Below are 16801 nucleotides of genomic sequence, written 5' to 3'. Positions count from 1 at the left end.
TCTAACTCTCTCTCTTCCACCCTGTCAGTTTTTGGAGAAACTGTGGATATCAGATGATTGCTGGCTCTCCCGGGATACCTCCCTGCAGTGCTGTCGTGGTTAAACCCCAGCCGGCAGCCAAGCCCCTCACAGCCGCTCACTCACACCCCACCAGTGAGATCAGAGAGTGAATTGGAAGGGTAAACGCTGGAAAACTCATGGGTTGAGATAAAGACAGTTTAATAGGGGAGGCGAAAGCTACGTGCACAAGCAAAGCACACCAAGGAGTTAATTCACTGCTTCCTATGGGCAGGCAGGTGTTCAGCCATCTGCAGGAGAGCAAGGCCTCATCACGTGTAATGGTGACTTGAAAAGTAAAACACTACCATTCCAAACATCCTCCCCTTCCTTCTTTGCCCCACTTTATATACTGAGCATGATGCCATGTAGTCTGGAATATCCCTTTGGTCAGTTTGGGTCACCTGTCTTGGCTGTGTCTCCTCCCATCTTCCCATGCACCCCCAACTTCCTCACCAGCATGGCAGCACAGAAAGGAGAAGAGGCCTTGGCTCTGTATGGGCCCTACTCAGCAATAATGAAAACATGTCTGTATTACCAACACGGTGTTCAGCCGAATCCGAAACACCATCCACAGCCCCATACTAGCCATTTGGCCTACCCCAGCCAAAACCAGCACAAATACAGTAGTGGGACCAGGGATATTCCTCATCGATCTGGCATGTGTCCAATTTGGAGCCATAGTGTGGCCTTTAGCAAAACTCACTATTGTAGGAGCTGAGCTTTTCTCAAGGGCAACAGGATTGTACAGCTGTCTGCAGGGTGCTGTGCGGTTTAGAATAGACAGCGAGTTTCACATTCTCACCACTCCCACTCCCACTATTGATCAAGTTTTGACTCAGCCATGGACTGACAGCATTGAGCCACAGGCAAACTCCATTGGTCTCAGGCTGGTGCATTCAGAGGATTCCACAGGGCCCTGTTCTGTGTTCTTAGGGTCACAGAGTCTTACAAAGGCTGTGCATCCTAGCCAGTATCCAACTTTCCATGGGACCTCAGTTTTCTGTCAAATCTGATTCAAGTCCTCTGCCCCTTTGAAAGAAGAATTAATGTCTGGGGACAATATATTCTCTGCTTAGATTTTCTCAGGGATGTAACATGGTAGAGATTTTTACTTCTAGACAGTACAGTGATTATTCATTTCATGGCATTTCCAGTTGCCAGTGGCTTGCTAAGCTCTAACCCTTAAGACCTGAACAAATCATCCAGAGCATGCAGTGAAAATGTAGGTGTGCTCAGCATCAGCCACTTTTCTGTGGTAATGTGATACCTGAAGGCTCATAGGGTCTTGACAGGGTTGTTAATAAGCAGTGCCAGATTGGCAAGTGAGAAAAAGAAGAGGATTTAATGTTGTGTATCAATGCAGAAAGCTATTAAATGAACCCTTAAAATCTTTTCCTTCCTGGTATTGCAGGAGTGCAAAAAGTTAAAATCTGTACATCAGTGTAACACATTTAGGGCTTGTGTGGTGTTTTCCTTCTCTGTATGTCTTGACTAATTGTTCAGGTGTGACATTTTAGTTGAACTATTGTTCAAGGATCAGGAATATCCTCTGGAACCTTCCTGCTGGAGTGGCTTAATGAGGTTACAACTGTCAGTGTGAAGGAGCAGCTCAGTGCAGGGCTTCCTCCACAGAGGTGCTTGTCTGCAGGGCAAAGCTCCCTTCCAGGATTCGTCTCCACTGAACCTTTTGCTGTTCCGAAGATTATTTTCTAAGGCCAAGGAGTACACTTTGCCCAGTTTTTCTCCCTTCTCACCATAATCAAATTTCTATGCAGGATGATGGGAGGAATATTTTGTCAATTCAATAAAAATAAAGGCAAAAACATCTCTCGTATGTTGTGGTATGAGTGTTCGATGTTTGATTGCCACAAGATGTTAACTGTGTTCTGGCTCAGTAGCAAGAGCTTCTGAACTGCCTGAAGGCAAGGGTTTGAACGGGGTCTGGATGCATGTGCAAATTCTCTCTTTTCAGATTTAAACAATCGCATTGCTACTTTAGTTTCTGAAAATGTTTCCCAGTGGCAACACACCCAGACTGTGCAACCTCTTATCCCCAGAGTTAATTGTAACTATCTGAATGCCCAGTGTGCATTCTTAAAGCTATTTCAAGTTACAGCTGATAGGGCATCAAACCACAATATGTAATTCATTTTAGAAACTGCAAAAGCTGTGTTATACTCCGTGTATGAAACAAACAAAAAAAATTCCACAGACAACTGTTCTTGTTGCTGATTTTAAAATAAACTTATAAAATAATGTTGGTGAATTTGTTAATTCAATTAAAAATGACCTGGAATTCCAGTGGAAGCAGCACCACCCCATGATCACCACCTGCTGACTGTCTAACAAGTGTGATTTGTAGCCAGATAGATTTTTAGGTCAGCTGTGTTATTCCAGCAACTTCTGGGAGATGTTAGTGCTGACACATTTTAGTTAGGACAGCTTTGCTTCCCAGGCCTAGAGATGTAACTCTACAAAGCTCCCACGGGCTAATTATTTAAATTATATGAACTTTTCAGTATTAAGACAACCTCAGATCATGGTGATCTGAGAGTGAGCAATGTCTACCTCATCAGAGCAGGCATTTCCACCTGGTTATTAATTTAATATTTCATCAGAACTACTTTGAACTGGCATGACTGCCCATCCTGGCTGCTCAATGGAAAGTGCTTCAGTTTTCCATATACTGCAGGTCTCGCTGGTGTGTGGTTTGTACCAGAGCCTGCATGTGTGTATGTACTTGGCACATAGTTTGACTCTTGATGAGACACTAAAATAACTAGTTCTTGCTTGGTAGGCAGTTTTAAGGATAGTTATGAGGTCATGTCTTTGAGGTCAGACACCACTTTAGTTCTTAGGGCTGTGGTCCAGATTGAGTGTGGTGATCTAGCAAGGTAAACTCTTGGCACGTTGTTGTTTCATTACAGATATTTTGGCAGCTTCCATAACACCCAGCAGTTTTTATGCCATGCACTTCTTCTGGTCTGTCATCTGTTTAGTGTCAGCCTTTTAAGTTTGTCCACCCAGAAGTGACCCTGTTAGATCAGACTTGGCCTAAAATGCAGGTTCTGTAACCTTAGTGTTTCAATATTATTGTTATTTTAGTTACTTGCATACTCAGACATTTTAATTGAAGATTAACCTCTTCACAAACACTGACATACTTGCCCTTTTAAAGCTACTGTAGTAGGGAAATTTTTTCTCTCATGATTTGTAAGTTGGTAGCTGACCCACTGAGAGATCGAGGGCAGTATGGTGCTGCATAAGGTAGACTTTCCATATTATGCCATATACAGTCAAGCTGCAACAAACAACTGTAACTATGAAAGGCTTTTAAATGATGGCTCCCTGTAGTATCAAAAGGCCGGGGGGAGTGGCTGTCATCAGACACTCTTAACTCATTCTTTGCATCTATCTTCTTTCTTTTTCTTCTTTTTTTTTCTTTTTTTTTTTCTTTTTTGTTTGCTTTTTAAATAAATTAGCCATATAAGGCTTCTTAAGACTGATTCCATCCCAAAAAATGAGAAGGTAGTTGCTGATTAAGCTGTGAGAGTGATTTGCTCATGCCTGGTGGTCTTTCAGGAGTCTGCTTGGTTTGGATATTTGTGGTCTGAGACCAGACATGAACACTGTGTCAGCAGAGACATCACATTTGAATTCTGTTATTCAGGAATAAACTTGTCAAGCGTTTTGTCCTGTTTGCACATTTTCTGGTTTTGCATCTTTCATTGGAACAGCAGAATGAATGGGGAGAGGAGGGAGGAAATCAGAGAATGACGAAGTTTCTGTAGAGAATCAGTCTGCTTCTTGCCCAGTTGTAACTCGTCTGGGGAAAATTCCTTACTGTATCCATTTAATCTTTGAAGTGCCTAAGCATTCCTGCCATAGAATATTTGTCTTGGACTCAAGACTTACGGCAGGATCAACAAAAGTAAAAGCTAGCAGTGAGGTATTACAGCTTAAAATGAGACATATTTGATAAATGTGTTTAAAACATGACCAACATTTCATGGCCAGATTTCATGCTTTGCATATTTCATGTTTCCAGAATAAGATACTTGAATGCTCATAGTTTGATTTGTTATTTGCAAGGAGCAGTCGCAGTGCAGTATAATAAACCTGTTTCTAACGCTGTGGCTACAGCAAAGTAATAAGTTAAACTTCTATTCAGTAAAACCAGATCCAAAAGCTCTAATGAGTGATGTGGCTTGTGCAGTTCATGTGTTTAGTGGGGAAGTGGCAGGGAGTGTTAAGTGATAAGCATAAAACAACTTTGATTGTTCAAGTGAATTAAAAATCTGTTCATGAGAGAGAGAGAGAAACTTTATTAAACAGACATTTGCACATGACTGTACTGAAACAGGAATGTGGATCTTGAATGTATTCATGGATACTGTTCCCCATCCCTTGAAAGTAAATAATCTGTTTTGAAGCTGGGAAAACAAGGGACGATGATGAATTGGCAAAGGAATTGGTATTATAACAGTGGAATTGGAATTGAGCAGTTGCTCTTCTGTGTGCACCTCTCGATCTAGCCTCATACTAAGCAAAAGAAATTCTGTTGAGCTTGTAAAATTCAGGAAAAAGCCCTAAAAAATATTAAATTTACTTGCATAATGACTCAAAGGTAGTGAAACATAGTATCATCTCTCATTAAAATATTAGGTAAAAGTCTTTCTATGAACCAAACATGTCAGATTTCCTTCTTGTTTTTTGCAATGTCACTTTATGAAAAACACTTGGTCTATGAAAAGGCAGTAAGAAATTAACACTGTTCTTTTTTTTTTTTTCCTAGGAATTAAGAGAGGATAACATTGTATTAATTGAAACAAAGGCCATGCTAGAAGAACAGCTAACCATGGCAAGAGCTCGTGGTGATAAGCTGCATGAATTAGAGAAGGAAAATTTGCAGTTGAAGTCCAAACTTCATGACGTAGAGCTGGTATGGACTTTCTTTTTCATGATGCTAATTTTTTGAGCTTTCATTTTTATCCTTACGTTACAAAATCAAGTCACAGAATCTGGTGGAAACAGGCAAATAAATCAGTGGTGCTTTTTGAAGAGGGTTTTTAGGTTGATCTTTCTGTGCATGTATTCTTGAGATAGTGTAATGTTGACAGTGGCCAATGCTACTTCGTGTGAGACTGAGTTTTATTTTATGCAGAAGGTATATCACAATTTTAAAATACAGACTGCTTTCATACATTTTGTTAATGGGGATACTAAAATCTGTTTAAGTAGAAATCTCTTAGATGTAGGAAATTAAATCTACTCTAGTAAATATTCTTTCTAATTGGAAACAAAATCCTCAGCCATTACAGTGTCTTTAAGAATCCGTTACCACTGGAAAAGACAGAAATTCAAAAGAAATTTTGTGTGTAAATCAGAGATATGGTTTATTGCTTCATAAATAAGGGAAGGTAATAAGTGGGAGATTATTGTCTACAAACAGAAAGCAACATTGGACTTCGGAAACCCACTCAAAACGATAAATACTTGTATTTTACTTAACAGTCCTCCTTATCCCACCATGATTTGAATTCTTGTGGGTTTATCTATACAGGGTTTTCAACAGGTTCTGTTGGAAATAAAAGTGTGGAGAATGCTGTATGGATGACTGAATCTCGATGTATATCAGTGACAAGGAGTGGGGTGTCCCTCAGGGATTCATATTGGGACCAGTGTTCCTTAATACCTTAATTCATGGCATTGTCAAGGGGGTCAAGTGCACTGTCAGTGGATTTGCAGGTTACACCAAGCAGAGTGGTGTGGTTGACATAGCTGGGGGATGGGATAGCCATCCAGAGGGACCAGGACAAGCTCGAGCAGTGGGCCCATGGGAATCTCATGTGATTGAACAAGTGCAAGATGCTGCACCTAGGTCAGGGCAGCCCCCAGTATCAACACAGGCAGGGGATGAACAGATGAGAGCAGCCCTGCTGAGAAGGGTTTTGGGGTGCTGATGGATGAGAGGTTGCACACGACCTGGCAATGTGCACTCACAGCCCAGAGCGCCAAATGTGTCCTGGGCTGCATCCAAAGCAGCGTGGGCAGCAGGGCAAGGGAGGGGCTTGTAACCCTCCACTTCCCTCTGGTGAGACCCCACCTGGAGTGCTGCATCCAGCTCTGGAGTCCTTAGCAGAGAAGGACATGGACCTATTGGAGTGAGTCTAGAGGAGTGTATCGGTAATGATCAGAGGAACGGGGCACCTCTCCTGTGAGCAAAGGCTGAGAGAATTGGGATTTTCCAGCTTGGAGAAGAGGGGGCTCCAGGGTGACCTCATTGCTGCCTTGCAGTATCTAGAGGGAGCCTAAAAGAAAGATGGTGAGAGACATTTTACAAGGGCATGTAGTGATAGGACAAGAGGGAATGGCTTCAAACTAGAAGAGAGTAGGTTTAGATTAGATAGTAGGAAGAAGAAATTCTTTACTGTGAGGGTGTTGAGGCACTGAAAGAGGTTTCCCAGAGAAGTTGTTGGGTGCCTCATCGCTAGAAGTGTTCAAGGCCAGGTTGGACAGGGCTTTGAACAATGTGATCTAGGGGAAGTGTCCCTTCCCATGGCAAGGGCTGCACAGTGTCCCTTCCATCCCAAACTATTTTATAATTCTATGATTCAGGATATTATAAAGGTCCTGTCATGCTCAGCTTTTCCAAAGTTACTGGAAATTTTGTATGCTTTTCTGGGTGACTTAATGAATTTTTGGGTTATGGTTTCTGAAAGGTTGAGAACCACTGAAGCAGCATTTCAGTTCCCACAAATGCAAATGGCTCAAGTAGTCACCAGTAGCAACAATAGATTCATTCTCCAGGTCTGTTTCCAGGAGTTAGAATTCAAATTATGGGGCAGTTGTTACTTGCTGATCCATATGAATGTGTCCAAGTTTGATGTGATGAGTTGAAGCTCTGCAGAATTCAAGGTTCTATCTGAAGAATTTCCAGTGTACCAGAGAGCATGATGCTACATGTTTTTGTAGAACTTAGCTCTGGAGACTTAGCTCTTGAATCCAGTCTGCCATACTCATCCTGGCTTGTAGTGGTCCTGTCATCACCCAGTCTTGCTGCCATCCCCTTCTCTGCAAGTGTATCATGGACCAGAGCTGGTGCTCAGTGGGGCCAATTGGGCTTTGCTTTCTGTGACTTACATAAGTAGCCCACAGCAAACATGTAATGCTGAAGATGTGTTTCATTATAAAACCACAGTGTTTAAGGAGTTTCTTCTACCCTCAGCATACACTGTGGTTGTAGCAGCTCAGCCTAGAACGTTCCAGATGAGCTGAACACTCTTTCATTCACATGCGTCTTGCACAGGACCGGGACACAGACAAGAAGAGAATTGAAGAGCTGCTGGAGGAGAACATGGTCTTGGAGATTGCACAGAAACAGAGCATGAATGAGTCTGCACACCTAGGCTGGGAACTAGAACAACTGTCTAAAAGCACTGATCTTGCAGACAGTAAGTACCAGCTGGGGTAGCTGTGGTGTTTGTGGTCTGTTTCAGAATAAATTGATTGACTGAGATGGGAATCCAAGATTGGAAAGCTTCCCTCATTCAGCCACTTGACTTTGACCTTGATTTTTTCTGAACTTCTAAAATGTATTCTTCTTCCTTTCACTTTCCTTTGAAAGCATCACAGTATTTTGCTTTCTTTTGTTCATCACTGAGAGAGTGGCCTTTAAGTGTCACACTTTAATATATTTTTTTTTAAAGAAAGCTTTGTAAATGACACAGCAGAAATGTCACATTGAATATTTCTAACTGAATGGTTGGGTGGAGTCTGTGATCTTTAGTACAGTTAATACAGACAATTAACTGGTCTTTAAGTCCCAGGAAGTGATGTATGCTGAAGTCATTTATTTTTGCTAGATACTGAAAAATGTATGCAGTTAAAATAACTGGCTGATTTTTTTTCTTGGAGTGGTTGATTTGATTTCCATAACTATCACAAACATAACAAATTCTTTCTTCACTGGTTTCTTTTATCATTGGTTTCTATGTTTAACATTTATTCTGTCTATCATACCAGCCTAAATAACAATTCTAAGTAGAACTTGGGAAATAAAAACTATATCCTCTAATTTAACATGCAGCTTTTATTGAGTATTCATCTTATTTTGCCTAAACTTGCATGTTTGGCTTTGTGTGCCAGGAACAGTTGAACTTGAAGACAAAGGAATAAATTAGAGTAAGCAGATGTTAAGTTTTCAGTGAAACTGTCTAGAATAGCTTTGTTTTGTAAAACAGCTCTGCGTCTGGCTGACACCAATTCTGAAATCTTCTTGCTGTCTAGGATCTGAGTTCTCTTCACTAAGATTAATGGCTAGTTAATTGTTACTTCTGAATAATAATCATGCAAAGCAGGTTATGTTAGCCTGAGAAATGAATATCACTCTATTACTCCTTCTTTGTAATCAAGGTTATTGCTCATTGTGTTAGTGGGGAGAAAACACAGTTCTCCCAAAACTTAGAAATTTTCATCAAGGGTACTTCAAGAAAATGTTAAAATCCCTACTTTTTATGGCCTGTTTAAAATACCAAGTTTTGTTCCCTTCCTGATTTGCTTTCACTATTGATGTAATAGAAGGAAGAATGCTAGTTACCTCTTACTAATTGTTATCAAACATAACTTTCAAAATTTGCTTGAGTGATTTATCACTGCACTGATGTTTAGCATTTTAGCCCTGGAACTTCAGAAACTCTCTGATTAACCAAAGAAAAAGAATGAGAAACTGAGAACATGCATAGACTTGTATTCAGTAGGAAAATAAAATTATGAAGGAAGCCGGATTTTTTTTTTTTTTTAAAGAACATTTAACTTATTTCATGGAAGTGCTGTTCTGATTTTACAGTAATTCCATTTAAGAAGTTTTACTTCAATCCATGTTGCTGTTCTGAATGCAGCTTGTTTTACAAATAGAGTCAGACTGCATAAACCCTTTTGGAAAAAAATCTCCCCTTCCTGGATATCAAGTTGAGTCTGCAAGGGTGGCAGATGGAATATTTTACCAGCTAGTTTGGTATATCTTATTAAAAATAATTTTAAAAATAAGCATGGGAAGAAGTAATTTAAGTGGGCTTTACTTCAGAACAGAACTCAACTGGAGTATTTAGGTAATGTTAACTATTTGAGTCTTCACTTGACCGAAGCTCTCCAGGTAATGCTCCATAGAAGAGACAAACAGAATTTTACCAATCTCAGTAAGTTGCCAACTTAAAGAGCTCAGTGTGCTCTAGAGCTTATTTAGAAGGAATTATTAATTTTCTTAGATTTGAAGACAGCGTTAAAGCCAATTTCATATGAAATGTGGTTTTGAGGTGATGGGTAGCAATTACTTCATGTGAACAATAAGGTTGCTCTTGTAATTATTCAAATGCTGGGCAGGGAAATTAACAGAGCAGTGAGGCTTGGGTGATGGATTTTGAGGCTGAGAGGTAGTGAGACTTTTGATCTACAACACTGAGTAAAATAACATCTCTGTTGTAAAACTTGAATAAATCTTGTTAATTCTGAGATTTCAACTTCAGACACCTCTCAGATCAGCATTCTGATGGATGTCCTGTGCCTGGGTACCTCGTAGTAAATTATTCTCTGTGATTCAGCATACTCTTGTAATGAAGAAGTGTAAAGATAAGCACAAAAAACTCTCTTTTGTAAGAATTTTTTCTGTTACTAAATGCGATTGAATACCTGAGTTTTCACTAGCTCTTGGAAGTGCTTCACCTTGCTGTTTTACCAAACATTTAGCGGGGGTTTACTTTTTTCCCTCAATTTATTTCCTATGATGAAAGTATGAGATGATATCAAAGTTTATTTTGTTACTAACATTAGATGCACTTCTAATACAACCAAAGCAAATTTAAGAAGAGTTAAGAAAGTAAGCAACTTTTGAGATGGCTGGCTGTTCAGATAGTACCCTATTTATTAAAGGTGTTAATGGTTATCTATGAAAATGGGTTCTGTTTTTAACCAAGCATTTACTTATCAGTCAAGCTGAAATTGTAAGACTGACAGCAATAATCTTCATCCAAGTGGATCTTGTGGACCTCAGAAGGAGATGTTTGTGAATTGATAAGTGCCACCTTCTGCTTCTCATGTTTCAACAGCCAGGAAGTCCTTTGTGTTTGAGTTGAATGAATGTGCTTCGAGTCGAATACTGAAGCTAGAGAAGGATAATCAGAGCTTGCAGAACACAATCCAAGAGCTGAGAGATGCCTCCTTGACCTCCAGAGAGAGCAGCCTAAAGTTTGTGGAGCTGGAAAAGGAAAATCAGCAGCTTAGCAAAAAGGTAATTTGCTCACAGGAACAAACGGAGCTCTTCGTTTTTTTAAACACAGTGCACAAAGGGCTGTGCAGCATTCCTGAATGATGAGAGTTTTCAGGGAATTCACCCGTTATCCCCATAAGACTGACCATGTTTTTGGTCCTGTCTATTTAATCACATTCTGATGCAATTAAATTCTAATAATTCTGTTTAATGCCTTCTACTTCACTGCCTGCTTATGTGCATCATGGTAAGAAAATGTGACTGTTCCTGTTAAATAAAAGTTGGTTTTCAGTGCCTGTTTGCCCCATCAGATGGTACTGTTGATTGTGTCCCTTTCTGTTGTCTCACAACAGTCACTACTGGGAAAGGAAGCGATGGTTACATTGAGCTATTTCCGTTTTTTTAAAGTTCAATAATTTTTACATGTAAGTCAAATAAATTACACAGGTGAATTCAGGTTAGTATGTTCTAAATGTCTTTCTTGCTGTCCAGAGTCCTGGACCTGCTTTTTCTTTTTCTTGTCCTGTTGGCTGTTATAAATTCTTTAGTGTCTCTCTCTCTCTCTCTGCAAAGATCTCAGTTCTTTCAATCTTTGTAATAGACATGTAGGTCATCACTTAGTAAATGTACTTACATATACATGTGTGTTTCACTGTTGTTAACTGTGATTACATGTAGCTCAAATGCCAGCTCAGTGCTTGTCCTTGTGAAACATACTGCTCTTTTCACCTCCAGCTGCCAGCCTTATTTTTGTCTGACTAGTTACTTGAATCCTCAGTTCTGATAAATTGAGCCAAGAGCTGCTGGGGAAAAAGGATGCTTCCTACTCTAAAGTATAAAACATTTCCATGTTGGATTTTTCCACATTCCTACCATTCATAAATTATCCAGAATATAAGGCTCGTTTCTCCTTTTCCCATTACTGCTAATAACCTCTGTGTGTGTGAGACACATTCTGTTCAGCTTGCCTGTGAGCTAGCTGAATCCCTTAAAGGACAAGGGGAGAAAGTACCTAGATATGAAATGATGCTCGTAGATTCCTATATTGTAACAGGCCCATTTCTCTGCCGGGGAGAGCAATATCCAGCACCTGGAACACCTGGCGAGATTAATTCGTTGAGATCAGTTCTGCTTCTTTTCTTTCTTTTGTGTACAAGGAAAACTGCAAAGATTCAGTTCACTCTAATCTTCCTTCCACACTTCCATATATGACCTGTTGTGTACAAGTAATTCAATCCAGCTCTAATTTACATGCCTAAAATTAGCGATGGAGGCATAGAAAGCAGATACCTGTGGTGTACAGCAGTTTAAATCACTTTAACAACTGTGGTCAGCCTCCAGCTTTGCCCGAGGCAGATTCCTTGTGGGCGCCTCCTGTTATGGCACTGTATTGGTGCCAACAGTCATGGTTCCCCTCAATTAGAATACTGCAAGGTGTGCCAGGGGAAATAATAGGCAAAGTCTCTGATTTGTTGCAAAATGTTTACTACAGTGGGCACGGGATAATGCCAGAGCTCTGGAGGACTGTTAAAGTCAGGTATGTGTGAGTTAGAGGACAAGAGATAAAGAAATATTCTGCCTCAAATGTTTTGTGTCTTTAGGGTTCTTTGGTAACTTTCCGGAGATATCCATAGTAAAATCTTGTCTTCTTAGTCTTTTAACTGAGCTGAAATTTCATCCACTGTCTGAGACTTTCAAAAATTGTTTGAATATGCTTGTTCATCTGCTATCTAGTGGTTGGTGGGATCATGTAGCTGAAACAAGATTATTCAGGTAGTACAAGAGGAGATGTTAGAAAGGAAAAGTCACGTACATATTTTTTTTTCCTTCCTTACAAGGTGTTTAGAGGAGGTAGTAGTAGAAAACCCTCTTTTCAGGCACAGAAATAGAAGCAGACCAAGCAACTGGTCTGTCGTCTCTGCCTTTCTGCCTTACTGAAAAGAGCTGTAAACAGTAATACTTGCCTCCAGTTTTCTGGGAAGTGCCAATGAGGATGAGCTTTTGCTGAGCTACTGAGTTTGTTGCAGCCTTCTCTGAACAGCTCCTTTGAGACCAATGAACCTCCACATGGTTACATTTCTGACTGCTGAGCCCTCCTTATCTCCAATCTGCGCAGCCCCTGCTTGTTTAAACACTTCCTGTAACGAGGGGTATGTTGACACAGGCAGAGCCCAGCCTCCAGCTATTTCCCACTTGTAAGAATTAGGTTTAATACCCCTTTCATTGACATTTTCACTGTTGGCAGAGTTGATAATACCAAAACAAAAATGAGCTGATACTTGTGCAGAGCTGTAGGTGCTCACAGTACTTTGCAAGCTTAAAAAGGAATTATTTCTTGACTTGGGGAATATAGTTCCCAGAACCTCTTGTTTCTAAGTACTGAAGAGCTACTGCTTTTTTGTTCTTCATGCATTACAAGTACAACTTTCAAAATTAGTAAGTAAGAAAACTTTGTTGTAGGACTGGAGCCTTATTCACAAATATTTCAAATGCAATATTGTCACCTGCTGGGGAAAAGAGGGCCAGCAGAACACAGGGAGTGGTGTGTAAACTTGGTCACTCTAGTGCTTTAGTGTTTTTCCTCTGTTCCTGTTTTAGGTTGGTGTTTTGGTCTTTCAGTGCAGTTGCTCAGCTGAAGTGTCCTAATAACTTTATCTGCATTCACTGGTAGAGTAAGACCATCAGTGATGGAGAGGCTAGGAGGAGGCAAGTTCCTTTAGGAAGGGGAGCACCAGAAACTTAACCACTATTCACAGGAGCACAGCAGGGCATTCAGCAGGCAGGTGGACTAAGCATTTCTTACTGCTGTGCCTTATATGCTCTGATCTTAAAAGGCATGAAGAAGATTCTTAGCCCTGTGAGAAAAACAAGACAGTCCATTTCCTCCTGAGACTGGTAACTGCAGGGGAGAGGGATTTAACCTCTCAGCCATAGTCCGCATCTCATTTCTCTCTGGTCTTCAAAATGACTTAAAATGCAAACAGTCCTTGTGTCAAGCTGTGGTTGATGTGTTTTGTTGTGTTCTCTTCACACAGATTGAGAAGTTGCAAAATCAAATTGAAAAAGAGAAACAAAGCAATCAAGATTTGGAAACCTTGAGTGAAGAGCTGATAAAAGATAAAGAGCAGCTACAGGTTGTCATGGAGACTCTAAAAGCTGACAAAGACAGACAGGTGCGAACCTCTCAAATGTAATATAACAATGTGCTCAGTAATGGTAGTTCAGTGATGCCATTTAGAGCATCTGGTTCTCTCAGGGAGATAAGGCAATTTGAGAGCTATTAAGTGCAGGTTGAACTTGTTCAAATCTAAGTTAAAAGATTGTTCAGGTGTAAAAGCCTGTCATGTTTTGCTGATTCCTGCTCTTGTTACCATAAGGGGATCTTCAGGCTATTATATGAACAGACATTCCCCCTTGAGGGAAAAACGCCCTTGGATCTTACTAAATGGAATACCAACTGGTTTTAGGATGTGCAAATAAATGCCCATTTTGTTGCTGAAGATTGGTCTTCCACGACCTGTATGGCATGATTGGTTTGGTTGAGGTTCTTTAGCCACCCAGCCTTTTCACTCTATTTAAAAGAGATGCTGAGAAAGTAGTTACCTCTTCTGGATTGTCGTTTTAATTGCCCATCAGCTTTTACTGCTGTGCTGCAGTTCATGTGCAATGCATGAAAACTCTTAATTACAGATTTGTGCAAGTATCATCTGTACTAATTTGACAAATGAAAAAAATACAGACACAGTTCATTAGAGACTGGTCTGAATATTCTCAACCTGCATTAAAATTTACTCTAAGTTTTTGTGAGGTGGAAATTGAATTAAATGTCTTATTTGTGTAGTTCTTTTCATCTTGAAGTATTTTTACCCAGACTTCTCCCTGGGAAACGGCGCTTTACCAACAAAGTCTTACATTTTAGTTAGATCAAATACAGATTCTTTGTGGCAGAAATTAATAGATGGTTTGAAGGTAGGGGCAGGAAGTAAAACTGGAAATATTCCTAGTTGTTAAAAAAAGAGCAGGTCATTTTTTTCAGGTCTAGGCCCTTTTGATTTGTGTGGATGTTGTCTAGTATAAGAATGAAATGCAAATTGCAGTCTAAATTACAGTTTCGTCAGCTGAAATTTGACCAGTGGGGTAAGTGTACTGTCCTTACAGGAAGTGTGTCTTTAATGACATCTGTAACTGCTCTACATTTTCAAGTATTCTGAGGCTCCTGGCACCTTACCAGAGATAATTTCAGTCTTCAGGTCCCAAAGATGAAGGTAAACCTAGATAGAAAGAAACTCTCTATTAAGATTGATTTGTAACAAAGTATCTTTTCCAAGGTGTTCTCTGAAGGTCCTCTGTCTGCTTTCTCTTTCTGCCCCAGCCTGCCACCCAGATGGTAGCAGGAATGTAGCACATTTAATAAATGTAGCACATTTATTAAAATCATGAGTTACCAGAGGTAACATTCTTTTCAACAGTTTGGGTTCTTAGTTATAGTCAGTAATTTGCTGAGAATTTTGTCTTGGATTGAATGGATATGATTGTGTTAACAGTCATCTCTCTGCTTTAGGACTAATTTGTGCTGCACTTGTAAGGTAGATGAGTAACATTTGCGTAACTGTTTATGTAGATAAAGGACCTTAAACAAGAAAATGATCACCTTAATCAAGTTGTCTTATCCCTGAGGCAAAGATCACAAGTCAGCAGCGAGGCAAGAGTGAAAGATATTGAAAAAGAGAACAAAATCCTTCATGAAACAGTAACTGAGATGAGTAGCAAACTGAACAAGCTGGAATTTGAGAAGAAACAATTGCAAAAGGATTTTGAGCAGGTTAGAGAAAAAGTGGAAAGAGTGGAAGAAATGGAAAAAGAGCTCCACCGGCTGGAGAGGGAGAATGAACAGCTCACAAAAAAGGCAGCAGTGATGAAAATAGTGACAGAAAAAGTGGAAGTTCTTGAGCAAGAGAATGGCAATCTGGAAGTGGAAAATAGGAAACTAAGAAAATCCTTGGACACATTACAAAATATTTCCATCCGGCTTGGTGACCTGGAAAGGGACAACAAGCAATTGGATGAAGAAAATCTGGAGCTTAGAAGAGTGGTAGAGACCATGAGATTTACCAGTACAAAAATGGCACAAATAGAAGCAGAAAATAAAGATTTGGAGAGGGAGAAAGAGGACTTAAGAAAGAATGTGGAAATGTTAAAAGCCATGAACAAGAAGTCAGAGAGGCTGGAGCTAAGCTATCAGAGTATCAATTCTGAAAACCAGAGACTTCAGCAAATTGTGGAGAACAGCAGTAAAAAGATCCAGGAATTAGAAAAAGAAGTGCAAGGGATGGAGAGTGAAAATCAGGTCCTCCAGAGGAACCTTGAAGAGCTCAAGGTTTCTGCCAAACGGCTAGAGAGGTTAGAGAAGGAAAACAAAGCCCTAGAACAAGGAATGTCTCAGCTAGAAAAAGACAAAAAACTGCTAGAGAAAGAAACGAAACGGCTTTGGCAGCAAGTGGAACTGAAAGATGCTATTTTGGATGACAGTACAGTAAAGTTGGCAGTTGCTGAGAAGGAAAACAAGACACTAGAAAAGGAAATTGCTCGATTCAGAGATTCATCTAATAAACTGAAAGAGTTTGAAAAGGACAATAAAGACCTCCTAAAGCAAGTTACAATTGATAAGAGAACACTAGCTACACTGAGAGAGGTAAGCAAAATAATTCTACTGGGCTATATGCTGCTATTTTTTTTTCAGCTCAGTGAAGTACTAAAGGGTTATATCTGTCACACAGGAGATCTTCACAACCTTAACAACAGTCACTGGAAAGTGTTGCCTTGGAAAGTTGAACACGCCAAGAGCTGCACTTGATGCAGTTGTGCAGTATTCCACTTTGTGTCTACAATACAGAGTTCCAAAATTATGTCTTTATTTTCATGCAGAATAACGTTTTACAACAGGTCTTATGTGGTGCCTGTTAACCAAAAAACTTTGATACTTTTCTCTAACCGTCACCACAAAATTGTTGGCTAACTTGAGAACTCCAGCAGGGGAGATTGACTCTCAGGTCTAGAAATTTCTCACACTTGCTGAGAACACATTGGCATCCCTGTTCTGGATGAGACAAAACCATCCCAAATGACCAACCTAAACCAGCTGTGCCAAAGTTTTGTTTTACAGCTGCCTTACAGCATCTTTCCCCGAACACTTCCCAGAGTTTTGTTTTACAGCTGCCTTACAGCATCTTTCCCCAAACACTTCCGTGCTGAGTGAGAGCATGCTAAGCAGCAGTGATCTCTCCCTGAACTGAGCATTAGGACATTGGCAACCTGGGGATATGTGTGCTAGAACCTGACACAGATAGGTGGCCTATGAACAGATTCAGATTATTTCAACTTGCTCTCATTGCCTGTCCCGGCTGCTGTTGTCCTGCCAGAAACAGGATTTTCTGTGAAGGAGCATTAAAAGAAAAAAGGGTTGTGCTGCAGTAGCTC

At 40.2% G+C, this 16801-nt stretch overlaps 1 protein-coding gene across 4 annotated transcripts in view; it reads left to right on the top strand.

Moving 5' to 3' along the window:
• CCDC88C (coiled-coil domain containing 88C) overlaps positions 1-16801 on the top strand; it is a 96085-nt gene that overhangs the window by 53835 nt on the left and 25449 nt on the right. For all 4 annotated transcript variants that reach the window (XM_066188668.1, XM_066188667.1, XM_066188669.1 and 1 more), the window contains exons 11-15: positions 4856-5002; positions 7370-7514; positions 10164-10345; positions 13360-13497; positions 14946-16016. In XM_066188668.1, coding sequence (XP_066044765.1) covers positions 4856-5002; positions 7370-7514; positions 10164-10345; positions 13360-13497; positions 14946-16016 — 1683 coding nt within the window. The remainder of the gene's footprint in view (positions 1-4855; positions 5003-7369; positions 7515-10163; positions 10346-13359; positions 13498-14945; positions 16017-16801) is intronic.

Source organism: Chamaea fasciata, unplaced genomic scaffold (genome assembly GCF_029207755.1).
Source record: "Chamaea fasciata isolate MVZ Bird 193981 ecotype frontalis unplaced genomic scaffold, bChaFas1.0.hap1 SCAF_7, whole genome shotgun sequence".
In the NCBI taxonomy this organism is placed as follows: domain Eukaryota; kingdom Metazoa; phylum Chordata; class Aves; order Passeriformes; family Sylviidae; genus Chamaea; species Chamaea fasciata.
This window is presented reverse-complemented; position numbering and strand designations above follow the sequence as displayed.